The sequence below is a fragment of the Trichosurus vulpecula genome, chromosome 3 (genome assembly GCF_011100635.1).
Source record: "Trichosurus vulpecula isolate mTriVul1 chromosome 3, mTriVul1.pri, whole genome shotgun sequence".
Taxonomy (NCBI): domain Eukaryota; kingdom Metazoa; phylum Chordata; class Mammalia; order Diprotodontia; family Phalangeridae; genus Trichosurus; species Trichosurus vulpecula.
Window position 1 is genome coordinate 322,655,181 of NC_050575.1, and position 19,289 is coordinate 322,674,469.

The following is a 19,289-nucleotide window of genomic DNA, read 5'->3' on the forward strand; positions in this document are numbered from 1 at the left end:
ACTTGAAGGGTCCATGATTTGGTCAGGGTGGGAACTCCGCTCTACCAATACTGATCCTTCAACTCCCCTACACCTTAACAGGTATGGGAGAATTTCTGTGGCTAGAGGATGTGCCCCGCTGACACCCACCTGGTGATGGGCCACCTCAATGGCACGGTGCTTTAGAGTCAATTAGACATGAGTTCAAACTCTGCCTTAGACTCTTACTATCTCTGTGACCCTGGGCAGGTCCCTTAAATTTCTGTTTGCCTCAGTTTCCTCATCTGTAAACGAGGGATAATAATAGCATGTACCTCAGAGGATCACTGTGATGGTCAAATGTAGTAACAACACATGTAAAACACTGTCTTGCAAACCCTAAAGTGCTGGCTAGTATTATTATCACACGAGCATCCCTAAACTTAGCCTTCAGACAGGCTCATAGTCTGTCACCAGGCCCGTGTTTGACGCTCGGTACCCCTGCCAAGGCTTGTGCCCTGCTGGCATGGCCTTTGAGAACCCACATAATTAATTATTAGCCACATATTGACTGCCCAGCTTCCGCGCCTTGCCGTGGTGTGGAGGTGAGTGAGGCTGGCTTCTCGAAGGCTTTCTGAGCAGAGGGAAAACTGGCAGGTTTTACCTTTCCTGGAAAGGCTTCAGGGACCTGGAAACTGACCAGATTGGCTTCCAATTAATCTGGCTAAGTTGTACTTAGCCTCAGCACAGAGAGGCTAGTAACGGGGAGTCTGGCCACCTGGGGAGGAATTCCCAGTCCCTGAAACAAAGAATACGAGATGGCTCTAAGCAGCAGAGAGCGCTCTAGAACCGCGCCACACCACTGCTGGCCTACTTGTTAGCCTTAGCTATTGGCACCCTAACTAATGACAATAATAATTACTCACATTCATATGGCACCTACTCTGTGCCAGGCACCATTCTAATAAGAGCGTTATAATTATTCTCTCATCCGATCCTCACAACGTCACTGGGGGGTGATTTCACAGATGAGGCAGACAGCTAAAGAGGCTTACCCAGGGTCGCACGGTTATTAAGTATCTGAGGTTGGATTTGGACTTGAGTCTTCCCAACTCCAGATCCACCGTACCACCTAGCTGCCCTACGTGTGTTCTGCTCTGAGTGGGAGACCTTCTTCCATTGACCAACTCACTGACTAGTCACAGAATGCTGGACGCAGTCTGGAGAATCCCTCCCCTGTCTCCCATCTCCCAATCGTAGACCTCAAAGATGAAAGAGCCTTGCTGGGATCACCTGATCCAGTCTGCGCCATGGGATTATCGTGAGAAGTTTGCTATGTAATAACAGAAACAAAGAGTTGCTTATGCCCTATGGCCCCGACAGCCAGCATATCCAAGGGTGACAGCCGGCAGCTCTAGCCCGCTTCCATTGCCTGCATTCCCAGAAGCAGCAGGAGGCGCCAACGTGCAGCTGAGCCGGCCCTGGACGCCTGCTCCTAGAGACTCCTCCAGGCAAGCGGCCACACCGGCCGATCCCTTCCCCTGTGGATTGCATTTCCCTTCCCCTTACCAACCCGCTGGCCACGCTCCTGCGTCCGTCATATGCCTCTCTCTGCGCTGAATAAAAATAAACATGGCTGCGGCTGCTGACTCAGAGCCCACATTCTTTGAGGCACACGACCTCGACCTTGGTGGGGGACAGATGAGGACCCTGGATGAGTTTCCACCAGGGGACAGCACACTCTGCCCTTCCCTGTGAGCTGGAGTTTGTTACACCCTTGTTTTCAGAGAGCTGATTTATCATTATTATTCCTATGTTACAATGGAGTCTCGGAAAGATGACATTAGCCTTTCGGGTCCACGTGTGGATTGGAAAAAGTCCTTTTTTTGCCAGTGAATTCTTTCATATTTGGAATGCTTTTGAGAAATGTTTACCATAAAAATCCCTACAATTCTGACCCAGCTTCAGAGAAGATAGTCACTTACAGAATAGTGAAGATCTGTCCTGCATTCAGGTCCACGTTATTAAGCTGGGCAATGAACACAGTCGCCACGCACTGGAAAATGGCCGCCCCGTCCATGTTCACGGTGGCCCCAATGGGAAGGATGAACCTACTGATCCTCTTATCTACACCGTTATTTTCTTCAATGCACTTGATCATGGATGGGAGGGTGGCTGAGCTAGAAATAAACAAAAGAAAGGAAGGTGGAAACAGCCTGTCCAGTCGAGTCCAATTCAGAGTCTCTTTGCAGGTTTTAAGTAACTCCAAGCGTAACAGACTTACTTTTTACCTCTTCTTTCTTTTTTAAAAAAATTATCAATGTTTTTGAAGAGTCTCAGAGAAAGCTAGGAAGAATCTTGTATAAAATGATACGGTGAGATGAGCAGAACCAGGAGAGCAACTTATACAACATTAAAAAGACAAACGACTTTGAAAGACTTAAGAACGCTAAGACAATGATGACTGATGCTAATACATGCTGACAGAGAGGGGATCGATTCAGAGGCACATATTTATTGGACATGGCTGATGGGGAAACTGTTTGGCACGACCATACATATTTGTTACAAGGGTTTCTTTTTACAATGAGGAATTGGGGGCAGGGGGAGAAAATGGATTTTTAAGTGAAAAAAATAAAATGTGATTAGGAAAAAAGCTAACTAAGCCCACCTTCTCCTTTAACATTAACCAAGCAATCCTTTGGTACTATTTCATACCATTGTTTTGGATAGGCAGTAAATATCCCACCATCATCTTTTTGTCTTATTTCCTAGACTTAGACCTCAGAGAATTAGGAGTTGGATGGGAGCTCAGTGGTCATCTCCTCTAACCCATACCTGAACAAGAATCCTTTCTGTAATATCCCAGGCAAGGGGCTCTCTAACTGTGTCTTAATCCTTGAGAAGGAAGCTCCTACTTTCTAGAGCAGTCCATTCCACTTCTGAACACCTCTAATTGTTGGAAAGACTTTCCTTACATGGAGGTCACCAACGCTGGCTTCTGTGGTGTTCCTCGCACAAGACACAGCACCTTCCGGCTCTGGTATTTTCCTCGACTCTCTCCCATGCCTGAAACTCCTGCTTCCTGGTTTCCTTTAAGTCCCAGTTAAGGTCCCACCTTTTACAAGAGGCCATTCCCAATCCTCTTAATGCTAGAGCCTTCCCTCGGTCAACTACCTCCAAATTATCCTGTATCCACCTTAGACATACGTATTGTTTGCATGTTGTCCCACATTAAACTAGGCGTTACTTGAAAGTGGGACCTGTCTTTTTGCCTTTCTTTGTATCTCCAGGGTTCAGTAGATCATAAATATGTAATGAATGCTTGTTGACTCGATTTGAGGCAAAATCTGTTGCTTGCAATGGCTTCCTATTTATTTCCCTGTGGGGCCAAAAACACAACTGAGCACCTCTTGGTGAGTGTAAGTTTGACCACCCCGGGCACTTACCCAGAATATGTTTCCTTACTGAGTTAATATGCTTACTTTACACAGGCCAAGTTTTCATTGGCTGCAGTGAAGGTGTGCTGCTGTTTTGGGCAACATGAGGAGACTATTCCAGATTACTTCTGTCTGCTCCCTCCAGACATGAATGGTGAGAAGGGAATTTGATGCTGTATGTCTGGAATGCATTTCCCTCTCCCCATCTACACCTCCAAGAGTTCCCAATTTCTTTCCCAAGCACAGCTCACATACTACCTTCTGCAAAAGGAAATCAACAAGCATTTATTAAGCACTTAATATGTGCCTGGATGGTGCTAAGTGCTGGGGTTATAAAGAAAGCCAAAAGTCACTCCCTGCCCTCAAGGAGCTGACATTCTGATGGGAGAGACCACAGGAACACAACTATGTACAAATATTCAGGATTAACTGGGGATAAGCAATAAAGAGAATACACTAGCAACAAGGGGGATTGGGAATGGCTTCCTGTAGAAAGTGGGTCTTAGCTAGGACTTGAAAGAAATTGGGGAAGCCAGGAGGTGGAAGTGAGGATAGAGAGAATTCCAGGCATGGGGGATAGCCAGTGAAAATGCATGGAGGCCTTTCCTGAATCCTGTCCTCCCTTACCTTATTTCAGGTCATTAGTCTCAGTCTTAGTCTCTCTCTCTCTCTCTCTCTTTCTCATTCTTTTTCTCTGTGTCTCTCTCTGTCTCTGTCTCTCTGTCTCTGTCTCTCTCTCTCAGTTTGTACTACTTTATCTATATTTTGTATTTCTTTGTGTACGTGTATATATGTCATATCCCAGGAGCAGAGAGAGTACAAACTCCTCAAAGGCTGAGGCTGTTTTGTTTCTCTCTTTGTATCTTCAGAGCATTTTTGGCCAATCCTTGGCATATGGGGCTTAACAGATATTTAATGAATTGAATGGACAAATTCAGAAATACAGCCCAAGGCAACTAATGGAGAGATGTAGTCAACAGCTAAAAGTGAGAAGACCAATCTAACCACTTTATGGCCCTAGAATCTGTTTATGTGACAGTCCCCATCTCTGTTCTTCTTCACATACATGGACGTTTGGGGGAATTGGGTCCTTTCAGAGAAAGGGTGGTGGGGGGGGCATGGAAACTTATTCAGTTTTTAGTTGGCATTAGTTAACAACGGTGCCTGCAGGCTACTCACCTGGAACAAGTTGCAAAGGCTGTTGCAAATGGTGTGAGGAGTCCAAGAAGAAATCGGAATGGGTTCTTCCGTGTGAAAGCAAAATAAACGAGTGGCAGAACAATCCCTCCATGGATGATGTGGCCCAGAATTGACGCAAAGATGTACTTTCCCAGGCTGGTCACCAAGGTGACAATGTCTTTCATTTCTACAATCTTACTTCCAACAAGGAACATAATACCTACAGGAACATACCTATAGGATAGATATAAAAGACTCTTTGGAAAAAGTGTTTGACCTTTCAGATTAGAAGTATCTCTGCGGGTAACATCTTTCTGCTATAGGAGTCAGAGGGCTTTCGTCTTCCTTATTTTTTTCCCTGTCTTGGCAATATCCATGTTAAAGTAGGATAGGACTGGTGGCATTTCCCCTGTTTTATAGGCCAGGAAACTGAGGAAGAGTTTGATTTACTTATTGGCCCAAGGTCATGATTAACTGGTAGCAGACCCATGACTAGAATTTTAGCTTCTTCTCTAGACTGCGTGGCTTTTGTCTTACTAAAGAATGGAACTTACTACAATTACCTTCTCCTAGTGGGAGGAAGTACGAGGCCAGACTCTGGGGTTTCTGAGCTTAAATTCTGCTTCTGCTGCTGCTTGCTTTGTGACTTTGATTAAATTATTTAAACTCTACTATTTCCCTATTGGTAAATATGAGCGAAGAACGATATCCGCGATGGGATAGTGATGAGAGGTATTTTTTCCTATTTTACAGACCAGAAAACTGAAGAAGTTTTATTCATTGATTGACTTGAGGTCATGATTAAATGGCAGTATGCCCATGACTAGAATCTTAGCTTCTTCCTTAGGCTATATGACCTTTGTTGTCCTAAAGAATGGAACTCAATAAAATACCTTTTCCAAAGCAGGATGAAGGGTGAGATCAGACCCTGGGAGCTAATAGGTAACTTCTGCCTGTTTTGTAACCGTGGTTATGTTCATCTTCTGTCGCCTATCTCCCTAATGATAAACACAAAGGATTAACAACTACCTAGTGGAACTGCTGTGATGCAACACTGATCTTTTGGGAAGGTTTTCTTGATTCTTTTCTGACACAAGAAACTGATTTTGTATGAGAGGTCTACTGATTTGGGTGTGCACATCTATTTAAAATAATGCCATGCATATTCCTAGGGCAGAGATTATTACAGGGAGGGTTAGGTTAGGGAAAGTCAACTAATCATCTAGAAGAAAGAGTACAATTTCAATTGTTTTATTTAGTATAGGAAATGAACAGGGAGTTTTGGTTTTTATTCGATTGGGGGGAGAGAAGATGGGCAGAATAGAAAGAGCAATTCATAGCAAAACTGATTAAGATCTTTCCTAGAACTGGTCAAAGCACCTGATGTTCAGGATATCTTAAATTGCAGTTTTATGTAAAGTCTGTTTTTTTGAGTATAAAATATCAAACCTGGCCTGGATAGCCTAGGGACTTGCCTGACCATCACCAGTTCATCTGCTTAAAAGAATGAATGACCAGGCGACTGTTGGTTTTAGATAAAAGGGGCTTAATAAGCCAGTGCTGCCTTCTTCCCCAGGGCTGCCCCAGGCCACTACTCTTGGGATGAGAACAAGCCAATAACCTCAAACTACTAACATGTGATTTGAAAACCCCACTAGCTTTTTCCTTTCGGAACATGTCAGATCTTTCCCCAAACAACACCGGTGATACAAAGCTTAAATGTTTATGTGGGTAAAATCAAACCCAACACAGGATGTTTCAAGTTGGGAAAGACAATCATGGGACGCTGTGGGTTCTCCTCACCTTCCCACCCATTCTTAGAATTTCCAATAGCTTCTAAGCATCTTTCCTTCTTCATCTACAAAACAGTAGCTAAAGCATTTCCTTTCCAGGAATCTCTCTGAAGAGGGGAAGGGCTGGGAATGGTGTAAGGGTTAACAAAGAAGAAAGTGCTTTGTGGATGAAAGGTACGCCGGAGGATAAGCCCCGGATGTTATGACTGACGATGGGTGGAAGTTACACAAAGAAATTGGGTTCTGATAAGCAAATTGTCCTAGTCATTGGGGTCAAAAATCAGTGTGTGGTGTTTTTTTTTTTTTTTTTAGAGAGTCAAGCTCTTGATGACATTAATAAAAATTAATAGTTATGTTTGGAGAACCAGTCTGAGTCAATTCAAAGTAGCATATTTAATTTCTGTATGTAATAGGGATTATAAGTTTCACATATTATCCTCTTTTTCTGTCCTACTGAGAAGTTTCCATTTTTTGGAGTTTGCTAAATTCAGAATCTTTTTTTTTTTAAAAAAAATTGAGAGTCAAGTCAAAGTCAAGTTGGAAAACCCTTATTTCCCAACCCTTCCAAGTAGGAAATGGTTTTTAATTGGTTTTAGTGAATAAAAAAAGAACTAAGACCCTTCAGCATAGAAAACCTATGACAGGATATAGCCAAAACCTTTAAAATTATGAAGAGTATACACAGGGTACACACTGGTTGTGATTGGTTCCCTTAACTCCTGGAGACCAGAACAAGTGTCCTTGAAACAGGCAGTTTTAGGACAAAATTGCTTTATACAGTAAATTACAAACTTATAAAACTCACTGCTATCAAGAGGTGGTGTAGACTGAAAATATAAACAGAATCAACATTTATCAATGGAAAAGCCATACCAATAGCTCAGTAGCTGGGTTATTGATGGGATAAATAGGAAATGAGGAACCAATTTGGTTTTGGCACATGGGGTACTTTTGAGGTTGAAGTTGGGGGGATCAGTAATAAGATCATAGGGTCACAGATCTATAGCTGAGAGGGACTCTGAAAGCCATCCTGCGTAACCCCTTTATTTAAGAGATGAGGAAGCTGAGGTCCAATGACACCGTCCTTTGCCTGAAGTCACACAGACACAGCCAGTAAGCTTCACAGATGAGATCTGAACCCGTCTTCTTATTTCAGAGATGATGGTCCTCCCCCTGTAGCACACTGTCTCTCTGTGCCTTCTTGTGAAATATTCCTTGGTACCACAGATGGAACCCATGGCTAAGTGGCCTAAACGTCTATTCTACTTTCTTACCCAGGGCGAGGGTGGAATGCACTTGGGAGATATGAGCAGGAAGCTGCACTTACCACATAATCCAAGATACTAGCACCATTGTTGCTTCATTGAAGGCATTGAAGAAACGGATCAGTTCTTCTCCTTCTGAGCCTAGCTTCTTCAAGGCCACTCCCAAGACCAGGGCAAAGAGGACCAAGCCCAAAATATTCATCCCTTCGATCTCTATGCCATAGGGGACCTGCACGGACTGAGGAGATACAGTGGTCAGGTCTCACCCTTGTGTGAGAAAATGGGAGGTATTTAAAGCTGCCCTGTGGGGTTTTCAGGCCAGACTGAAACATTGCAATGGGGAAGAAAGAAAGAGTCGGTTTTATTTCATCTTCCTCTTTAAAGGGACCTGGGAAAGGAAGAGGAAGCAAGCTCAGGAGACAGAAAATGAAAAGTGAGAGGGCTGAATGGGACATTGTGAATTAGAAGCTCTGGCTGGGGACCAGTCACATGAAATGCCATCACAGAAAAATGGGAGGAAGAGAGAAAGAGAATCATTACAGGAGTGCAAAAGGGCAGAAATGCGAGAGGAGGCTTTTGATGGGCAAAATAAATGAGGTGGCTGCAGGCGTAGAGACGGAGAATGAAGACAGAACCATTCTTCAGAGAAGCCTCTTTAGAAAACTGAGTTACGTAAAGTTTTGGTGGCCTTGGTGAATGAACGGTGCAGATAAAGTAGAGGAAAGAGGGAAAACATGAGAAGGAAGGAAGGAAGGAAAGCAAGAAGGAAATGAGCATTTAATTAAACCCCTACTATGTGTCAGGCACTGTGCTAATCACTTTTTTTTTTTACCAATATTACCTATTTTGATCCTCACAAGAACCCCATAGGTACCATTGTTGTTGGGTCATTTTTAAATAGTGTCAGACTCTTCATGACCCCACTTGAGGTTTTCTTTGTAGAGATACTGAAGTGGTTCACCATTTCCTTCTTCAGCTCATTTTACAGATGAGGAAACTCAGACAAACAGGGTTAAGTGACTTGCCCAGGGTCACTCAGCTAATAAGTGCCTTAAAGCCACATTTGAACTCAGATCTTCCCAAATCCAGACATGGAGCTCTACCCACCGCACAACCTGGATGCTATATGGTCTAGTGTCCCCCATTTCTATTTGAGTTTGGTACCACTGCGGATGGGCAACTCTGAGACTAAAAGTTGCTCAGATATCTTTGACCAGCAACGGTAGAGAAAATTTCTCAATGGGAACTCCCCATCCCGGTGAAATCGCAGTTCCAGTCCCATCACTATCCCAGTACTATTACCGAATTAACCTATAAATCCATTTTCTCCTAGCATTGCTTTCAGAGGGAGAGTTCCTACATGAGAGGAATTATCTGTATCATTCTTTTTCTCATCTCTCCACGTCTCCCTTGCCACTGGACTTCTGTGACTCTGGAAGAGAGAGTGGGGCTGATAACTTTGTGCAACTCTGCTCGCTTAAATCCAACTGATGAGCAAGTCAAGACATTATCACCCCGTGATGTCACTGGTGCGCTTGGAAAATGAAGGACAAACAATAATGTTTTTCTTAGTATCCATGGTCTTTATCATTAAAAGAATGAATCAGAAGGAAATTCAGAACTCTGCTGGATAGAACACTGGTGTACGGAAGCCAGATTCTATATGAGCAATAAAGTAATTGATTGATTCCTGTCTGTTAATTTACATTATGACTCCGGATGATAAGAAAGAATAGATTAAAACCACATCTAGTTACTAAATACCATTAATACCAAATCTAACACAGGAAATTGGAGCTCCAGCTCACAGAATTATAGAATTTTTGTGAGAAAGGAGATTAAACATTATCTAGTTCAACCCCTGCCTACTGAAGTAACTCACACAAGGCTGTATGCCTAATTAGCGACAAAGCTAAAATCAGGACCAAGGTCTCCTGACTTCTTCTGCTGGGGCTCTCTTTAGCCAAATTCCTGATAAGAGATGATCAGGTAAAGAAACCTAAAAAAGCTTTGTGATTAAAGTAACATACAGGGGGAGAAGCAAGATCCACAGTTATGATCCTAGAATTAATGTAGTATCTCCCCATTTGAATGGAAGCTTCTTAAGAGCAGAGACTGGCTTGTTTTTTTACTTGTATTTCCGTAGCTTTGTATGCAGTGGTGCTTAATCAATACTTTTTCATTCATTCATCCAATGTTCAATTCAACAAGCATTTATTAGGCACCTACTATGTACCAGGAACTGTGCTAAGTGCTTGAGGAGACAGAAAAAATAAAACAATGCCTGACCTCAAGAAGCTCTGCATTCTAATGGGGAACCTGTACAGTGCAAAGTAGATAAAAGTACTTGTTGAACTGAATGTTGGTAGAATTTCCTAGAAGGTGAACAAAAGGTATGGTTTTCAGTTTCACTATTCATCTATTTTTATGTTGTGTTCAGGTTTTCAGTGAGTTTCATGTGCATCATATGCAGTAAGGGCCTAACACAAAGCACAGTACCTACTGGCGACCAGAAGAAGATACCAAAAGCTTCCACATGCTAATTACATTGATTGGCTGCGTACATCTAATGGCAGTGTAGGTTGTTGGGTTGTGTTCTCTAGTAACCAATTTCCCTCTTCCGCTTTATAAGCAAATCTCAAGGAATGAAATTTAAAATGCAGGTTTTCTTTTAATTTGCATTCTTTGTTTCCCAGGGTTTTTCCAGCTCCCCTGGATGTCCTGAAATTCTGGAGAAAGAGAACGAATTTTAACTTACTTCCATTTGAGAAAAACGCAAGTGCCACTTGGCATTTGAAGAGAGGGCAGAAATGACCTTAATCTAATAGGGCTAGGATGTCACAATTTTAAAAGGATTATAAGTCACTGCCTTAGTGTCTGGCTACTCAAGACACGAATAGAATTACAGAAATTATCTAGCTTAATCCTATCATTTTACAGATCGGTCAATCAGAGCTTATTAAGTTTAAGCCACCAGGCTAGGAACCAAGGCAGCTCAATGAAGTTGAGGACACAGTGTAAGACTTGGAGTCAAGAAGTCCTCAGTTCAAATTCTGCCTCAGTATCCTCATCTGTAGAATGAGGGAACTGGGCTTGACCATCTCTGAGTTTGTGGAAACACGCAGTATGCCTTTTGGATGGGGGAAACATACAAGACCAAATTAGGCCTACGAGCTGAAGCCGTCACTTAATAAGTAGTCCCCAAATAGTCTGCAGAAAGCAGCTGCCTAGGGTGCTTCATTTCAACTTGATTCCAGGGCCAAACTTTTGCCCTAGAAGAACCTGATGTAGTTTTTGCTGGTGAAGGAGTTGCTTTTCTCCTAGGAGGCCCCTGGGTGATCAGTTAGAGCTGCTAATTAGCCAACGGGGTAGTCTTCTGCCCAGTGCATTGATTAAAAATCACTGTGGGCCTTGACTTTTTTTTTTTAATGGTATAGTGGAAGGAGACCTGCACCTAGAATCAGAAGACCTTGGGTCACTTTCCAGCTCTCCTACTTACTGCCTTGGTCACCTTGGATGCCTCGGTTGGCTTCTCTGGGCCTTGGTTTTGTCAACTGGGAGATGACTAACTACAAAAGGCTGTGAAAAATCTGGACAGTGAAGGGCAGAATCTTAGGGTCAGAAGGGCTCTGAGAGGCCACCTAGTCTCACCTCCCACCCATTGCAAGAATTCCCTGCACAACATCCCTGACAGATGGTTATTCAGCCCGTGCCTTAAAAGGGCTTGGCCTCACAAGTCCATTCCCTTGTTGGACTAGGAATGAAATGTCTAGTACTTAAATTTAACTTAAAAACTACATACTTAATGCTTTTTACATTTTAATACTTAAAAACTTTATACTTAAAATGCTTAATACTTTTAATATTTAATACTTAAGATCCTTAGATTTAATATTTAAAAACAAATACATAAGGATCCTTGTGGGCCACATATTGACTTAAGTTTTAAAATGTGATATTATCTATGTTTTATGGTATTTCGATTTCTTGTTAAATATTTCCTAATTACACTTTAATCTGGTGAAGACTCTGGCCAAGTCACTTAACCTCTTGCCCCTCAATTCCACTGTTGACCTATTGGGGATAATAATAGCAGCTACCTCATAGGGTCATTGTGAGGAGCAAATAAAACCTGTGAAATGCTTTGCAAACCCCAAAGTGTTATATACATGTTAGTTATCACTATGACTGTTATAATTACTGCCGTGCCTGAACAGTCTGACATCCATGAGGATTGATCAAACTTAATCTTTAGAACATGAGAGCAAATTTGGGAAACACATGCAATGAACTTGGGAGGTGAAACAGAAATAACTTTCAAACTACAGAGTTGTTTGTATGGTTTCGTGAATTTTAAAAAATTCCTTTCTCTTGGGATTGCACAATGCTTTGATATTGGCTGAACTTAAAACACACGACTTTGGGCAATGGAGCCAAAAGGACGAGTGTAATTGTGTTTCCGAAAAATCTCTTGCTTTGTCTTAAGAATGGAAATGTGCTTGGTTCTCCAATTCTTCCGCCCATCCCACCTCCCGAGCTCCCCAACCTGACTCTGGTCCCCTATTCACCATCAGCATCAGTGACCAAACAAAAGCCCAGAGCTGTGACCTTTCGGCCAAACACAACCTTTGAAAATCTGGCTGTCAAACAATGCAGGGGAAAGGTGGCGAAGAGAAACTTCTGAAAAGTGTCAAATGCTTTTCAGAGCAAGTAAGTGACCGTAGCTGTCATTACCTGTTCTAAAGTGGTGTTTCCAAAGGTCACGTTCTGGATGACCCTCTTGTAGTCAGTGGCGTACTGTAAGCAAGAGAAAAACAAGCCTCAGTTCACGTGGTTACAACTCTCCTGAAAGAATGAACACAAATGTGTAGCTACAACACATTAATGATTTCCTTGTAGCCTTCCTGGTTGTCATTTAAGCTGAGTCATAAGGAGGAACTCCTGACTCAGGTGTTCTAACCCAAGTCTTGCTTTTGGAAATGGGACAAAAGTTGCAAAAGGAATGAGATGGAGCCTTAGACACCACTTCTCCAAGTAACCTCAGAAATATGCAGGGGCAGGGGGAAGGTGGGGCTAGGCAGGGGGGGAGCAAAACATCAGGTGAAAAACTTCTTATATTTAGGGAGCAAGTGGGTTCAAGAAGGAGGCTTCTGTAAAATTTTATTCCATTGAGTTGCACATTATATTGTCATTAAAACATATTAGTAGGATTTGGCTATGATTAATTCTATTAATAATTAATTCTATAGCATAACAAAGTTCACTTATTAATCTGCCATGGCTTAAAGCAGGGACAGGACTCCTGACTGCACTGTCACCATTCATTTCAGATCTGACTTAAGTCCAGGGATTTTATATTATTTTTTATGTGCTGATTTAACATTTGTCTCTGCTTTCCACACTGGGTGGGTGGATTAGCAGTAGCATATTCCTTCTGACTCTTTATTGCCACATTTATCTGAAATATGGTTGTTCGATCATTTTCAGTCATGTCCGACTCTTTGTGACCCCATGTGGGGTTTCCTTGGCAAAGAGGCTGGAGTGGTTTACCATTTTCTTCTCTAGCTCATTTTACAGATGAAGAAACTGAGGCAAACAGGGTTAAGCGACTTGCCCAGGGTCACATACCTAGTAAATGTCTGAGGCCAGATTAGAACTCAGGAAGATGAGTCTTCCTGACTCCAGGCCTGGCGCTCTATTCACTTCGACACCTAGAGCTGCCCTATCTGAAATGTAATCGTTCCCTAATTTCTGTCCCATCCATGGCTTGGGAATATCTGCCTCTTAGGGTCTCACTGTAATAATACTCACTGGAGAGTAGGATATAGAGTAAGATAGAGACTATCTGAGGTGCCATCCAAGAAGATTTGGATAATGAAAGAGCAAAAGCATCTTGGGGAGAGCTTTAGGACAAGCTGCTGGTATACACCAGTTATTAACATCAATTTTAGCTTCCTGAGTTTTGATAGACTCTGAAATATTCTGTTAGATCTTGTAATCAACATAAAAGAAAACAAACTTGCCTTCTCCCCCCATGAAAGACACAGAAATGTTCCACAAACCTTCCATTTTTCCATCTAGCATGCTTCATTTAAGCCACACAACGGCTGAGCATCACACTTTTTACATATGACCTTCTGGTTTTATAAACAACAATCCTTAACAACAGAATGGGTGAGCCAATTGGTGACATTTAAAAAATTATTTTATTGTAATTTACTATAATTTCTCCTATCTGTGAAATATACTTTAAATACAAATAATTATAAGCATATATTGCAAAAAGCATAAACACACATTAAATACAAATAGTTACAAGCATGTAATTACAAATTATAACAATTGATAAGCATGTATAATTGTACTATAAAATAAAAATTTTTGCTTCTGTGTCAATGGACTCGATTTGGTCCTCGGAGGTATTCATAAAATCTGGTCCTTCTTTAATTTGAAAATTATTGTCACACCTTTATAGGTCCATCTACATAGATAATCTAATACAGGCCATAATTTTCAATTCCATCCAAGGGAAAAAGTGAACAAACCCTCCTGTGAAAAACGATGGGAATACTTGGGGACAAGCAGAGAAGCATTTGCCACTTTCTGGCACGTTTTAGATTGAGTGGCTTAGATCTCTAGAAACAAAACAAACAAAACAAAAAAAAAACTTGGCCCAGCGCCATCAATCCAATCCTGGTTGAGGTCCATCTTAAGTTAATAACACAGGAAAATTCTGTATAGCTTTCTCCAAGGTTTCGAGTTCTTTTTAAAAGTTTTTTTTCCCCACCCTTGCTAGCTATTTAAGGGGCAGCAACAGATAGAATTCTAGCCTGATACCCTTGGACACCACTCAGCTACAACGCTCTTGCCTCCAGCCCTTTTTTTTTTTTTAAGTTTTTAACAATTTATACTTCATTAAAAAAAAGATAAGTATTCTTACCGTGCGGAAAGCAGCTACCACAAGGTTAGATGGAAACAGATTTCTGTTGGAAAAGAAAAAAGCATATTGGATGGATGAATATTCTACAGAATTTTAAAGAAGCAGAAATATATCTGGTAGTAGAGATTCTCCCAGGATAGGTGGCACGGTGGATAGAGTGCCAGTCCTGGAGTCAGGAAGACTCATCTCTGAATTCAAATCCAGCCTCAGACACTAGCTGTGTGACCCTGCTTGCCTCAGTTTCCTCATCTGTAAAATGACCTGGAGGAGGAAATAGCAAACCATTCCAGTATCTTTGCCAAACAACCCCCAAAAGGGATCTCAAAGAGTTGAACAACATGACTGGGCAACCACTACAGAGACTCTCCTAAAAAGGCATCTTCAACAGACATTGAAATCGGTCTTTACAAAGCACTCGTCATTGTATAAATATATTTGTATCAAATACAAATATAGTTATGATATAGGACAAATATATATTTATACCAATAAATATATCTTTATGGCATATAATAATTATTGTGTAATTATTATTGTGCTATTATTATTATTTGGATGGAATGAACTTCAATGGAGAAGAGGTTGCTGATGGATGGTGGCAGGGAGAAGGGCCTGCAAGTGTCAGAGAGGCCCAAGGAATATATATGCCTGTTTTTCCTCATGGCTCAGTGCTTCTTAAGCACAAGGGAAGGTCATCTGACACTGGAGGGGGTGGTCCACAGTACAGTGTCATCTGGAGAAAGCCAGGTTTCTAGGATTGCAAGGGACATAAGAGTAGGGGGCTAACTATCAAAGTCAATGAATTAACCATGGAACGAGGCTTCCAGAGGGCACAAATGGAAGGGAGGACAAAGGAAGATAAGGGCAAGGTTAGAAATAATGGATGAAGCCCATGGAGATTAGGTAGCAGAGGGAGGAGCCTCCGCATAGGCAGCCTTCATTTATCGAGCAGGGAACATAAGGTAACACTTGATCGAACCCTTCTCTAGGAGCAACCTTTCTGTACAAGGTTTATACTTGGATGTTGAATCGATTTTCTTACCCCAAAGAGGGGTCAGGGCTCTGAGACAATTCTGGTGGTTGGCTGGCTGACGAGACCTGGCGTTGGGAATATGAAGACTGTCCCTCATTGGCTGTGGAGGGCTGAGGCAAGGTTGATTCAAGCATCTTTCCTTATCAAGTCTCCGTACATGTTGACTTAATTTTGGCTGATGGGAGGTTCTAGATCTAGGCCAAGGGGCAAGGTGGTGGTGAGAGGCTGAGCTTTCTGGATGGCGAGATATAGGGCATAGCAATGTTGGACTTTGTGATTGAGAAGATTGGAGAGCGGTGGGCAAGGGAGTCTAAAGTCTCCAGCTTCCCTGATTTGGTTCGTGACAGTAGGAATCTTTCCAGTCTTGACCACTCTTGGTGGAATGCTCTGGGCTGGTAGAGCTGCCTCATGGAAATTATGTCCTGGTTATCTCTTGATGGAACATCCTGGACTGGTAAGGCAAAAGTAGGCACTTCATAGTGGAATATCTTAGGCTAGTGGGAGTGGAGTGGGGCTACCTCTTGGTATAATGTCCTATGCTGGTAGGACAGGGTAGGCACCTCATGGTGGAATGTTCTGAACTGGTGAAGGCTGAGGAGTGGCTACCATAAGGTGGAATGTCCTGGACTGGTGGTTAGGGCACCTCATGGTAGAATTCAGCAGGCTTGTTGGAGGGAAGGACACTTTATGGAGGTTGTTAGGACTTGGCTAACTCTTGATGTAATGTCCTGGGCTAGTGTGGAGTGGGAAGGGGAGAGGGAGGAAGATCTCAGAATAAAACGTTCCAGGCTTTTGTACGTGTCTGGGCAGGGGGGCAGAAGCAGCACTACATGGAGATTATTAGATCTTGGCTGACTCCTGGTGGAATGTCCTGGGCTAATGCAAAAAACCATGTCATGATAGAATGCTCCAGGCTGGTGAAGCTGACCCACATTATATCCTGGCTACCTCTTTGTGGAATGCTCCAGCATGGTGGGGCCAGCTGGAGAAAACTTTCCTTTTCTTGACAGAAGAGCCCAGAGAATTCTGAACAACTATAGGGCTGACGATGGATCCCTGATAAGATTCAAGATTAGACAACTCTCCCCTCTCATTTCTCTCCCTCCCTTCCCTACCCCCCAACAGGTTCATTTTGTCCCCAGAGTACTACACCGGGCAATCTGCATGATCCTTTCCTGCTCCTTCCTTTGCAATGAGCCCATTTACTAGAAGTAATATTTGATACAAGATTCTGGCACAACAAAGGACCCCAGAGAGTCTCCTAATGTTGGCTGGGCAAAAGCTTGACCACTAATCCTCATGTTAGTCTGTGGTTTGGCTCACTGCCTATCATGGCCTTAAATGGACCTAGTAGCTTCAAAGGCAGGTGATGCCGAATGTCGTTCTACTCTGTTCACTTGGGGACAGTCCCAAGGCAGGTGTGGAGACAACAGGTGATAGCTAGCAGAGTCGAGTTCCTTTGTAGAGCAGTTGATAAAAGCTGACCAAAGTTACTCAGGGTCAGATAAAGAAGGGGAGTTAAGAGGACCTCTGGGAGTAGACAAGAATGGGGTTCAAAGGCGGGTAGAGTCAGCAATCCCAGCACAGTCACAATGCAAACAGGAAAAGACAAGGAGAGCTGAAGTTCAAACAGAAACACAGGTGGGCAGAGTCCAAAGCCAGTGAGGACAAAAAGCTGAGACCTGATAGGGTAACTTTGTGCTGGGGCAGGGGGGATAGTGAGTTATTTTGACAACCTAGCCTGTACCAGGAGGATACCTAATGGGATGTCTGGGTACACCAGCCTCACCATACGAGTGGGGCTGCCCACATCTGAAAGACATCCCAGGATCTGATAAAATGCCATCTCAGCCTTTTGACCCATGCACCCTCTGGCTTGGGAAGGAGACACATAAGTCTAGAGAAGACCCTAGTGGGTATGTGGGCCCCCTAGAGGCTGCCTTCAAGGGGGTTAACAGCAGTCCTATGGAAAGGGGCTTAGTCTTGTTTGGTTTGGCCCCGGAGGGCAGAAACAGGAACAAGAAATGGGTGGAAGATACTTCAAAAATTACAACCACCTAACAATGATCTAAGACAATTCCAAAAGACTCATGATGGAAAATGCTGAACATGACCAGAGAAAGAACTATGGAGTCTGAAAGCAGATTGAAGAATGCTATTTTCTCTGTTTTTGTCAGGTTTTTTTTTTCTGTGGTTTTTCTCTTTGGGTCTGATTCTTCTTTCACCACATGACTAATGTGGAAATATGTTTAATAGGATTGTACATGTATAGCCTATATCAGATTGCATACCATCTTGGGGAGGGGGAGGGAAATTTTTAAAAAGTGAATGTTGAAAACTATTAAGTAAATAAATAAATTCCAAATTACAGTTATTTAAGAGTAGAATGAGTTGACTTCACTATTGGTCTTCTAGCAAAAGCTCCTCCATGAAGCCCTTCTTGACCCTCTCCAGCTGCTGGTGTCCTCCCTCCCAAAACTACTTTGTATTCATTTGACATAACACACACACACACACACACACACACACACACACACACCTCTTACAATGTAAGCTTCTGGAGGGCACAGGTTTTGCCTTGTGCTTCTATATCTCCAGTCCTTGGTGCAGTGGTGCCCCGACTATTTATTAATAAATACCTGCTGACTAGAATGGTAGAATAGTTTCTATTTAAATGTGGGCTGGACTAGACACGAGCCTCTAAAGTCTTTCCCACTCTGGGTGTCTCTGACAGTAGTCCTCATAGGACAGGGACGCATCTCTAGCCCTGGAGCCTGTCGGTTCCCCCTTAGGAGGAGTGGAGCCCTGATCCATCAATATTCTTTAAATACAACTAAAAACTCTTTACAAGATCTTCCAAGAAAAAAAAAACCAGTCTTAGTACAATTTTAAGCTTTAATAGCTATAATTATTTGGTTATGGGCAACATTATAATTTATTAGAAAAATATGAGGTCATCCCATATTCTGATAATTGACAACTTTTAGCTAGGGGTTCTTAACCCAGGGCCTATTAAATTGTTTCAGAAATATTTTAATAACTGTATTTAAATATAATTTTTCCTTTTTTGTTTCTTTTGTAATCCTATATATTTCGTTTAATGCATTTAAAACGATGATTCTCATAGGAGGTCCTGAGGCTTCACCAGACACAAAAAAAGTTAAGAACCTTGTTCTAGACCAAAGGGTAAGCACATCAAACCATTCTAAGGAATCACAAACAGCCAGGGAGTGGCAACCACTGACAGCAAAGAATAGCAAACAGAAGAAGAGGGGAAAAGGGCAAATATTTGTTCAATTAAGTTTATTCCAAGTAAATCAGGATTGGCTTTGCTTCATGGGCAACCCACTTCACTCCCAGGAGTCATCTGTTCATCTGTAAAATGTGGCATTGAGATTGAATGACCTGGCAGGTCTCTGAGTAGGTCTGACACCCTGTGAGGAGGTAAGTTAACCATGGGGAACCATTCTTGCCTGCAGAAATTAACTGATGACAGATGTATGTTGTAACACAGACTCATTATAGAAGACTGCTGCCATTTCTTTAGAATACATTTCAATGATTAGCGTTTCTCTCTCTTTGTCCACCCATGATGTGGGACTATAAAATAATAAGACCACCTGTTGTATGCAGCTTACAGAATCTTCACTATTTTACAGTTCTCCCTGCAGCACAGACCTG

General features: G+C 42.4%; 1 protein-coding gene across 1 annotated transcript in view; it reads right to left on the reverse strand.

Annotated features, from left to right (window-relative positions):
• The window catches only part of SLC1A4 (solute carrier family 1 member 4), a 40,807-nt gene that overhangs the window by 8,601 nt on the left and 12,917 nt on the right, over nt 1–19,289 (reverse strand). The window contains exons 2-6 of the mRNA XM_036750520.1: nt 14,576–14,618; nt 12,370–12,432; nt 7,698–7,873; nt 4,578–4,811; nt 1,944–2,138 (exon numbers count right to left, since the gene is read on the reverse strand). Of these exons, the coding sequence (XP_036606415.1) occupies nt 1,944–2,138; nt 4,578–4,811; nt 7,698–7,873; nt 12,370–12,432; nt 14,576–14,618 (711 nt within the window). The remainder of the gene's footprint in view (nt 1–1,943; nt 2,139–4,577; nt 4,812–7,697; nt 7,874–12,369; nt 12,433–14,575; nt 14,619–19,289) is intronic.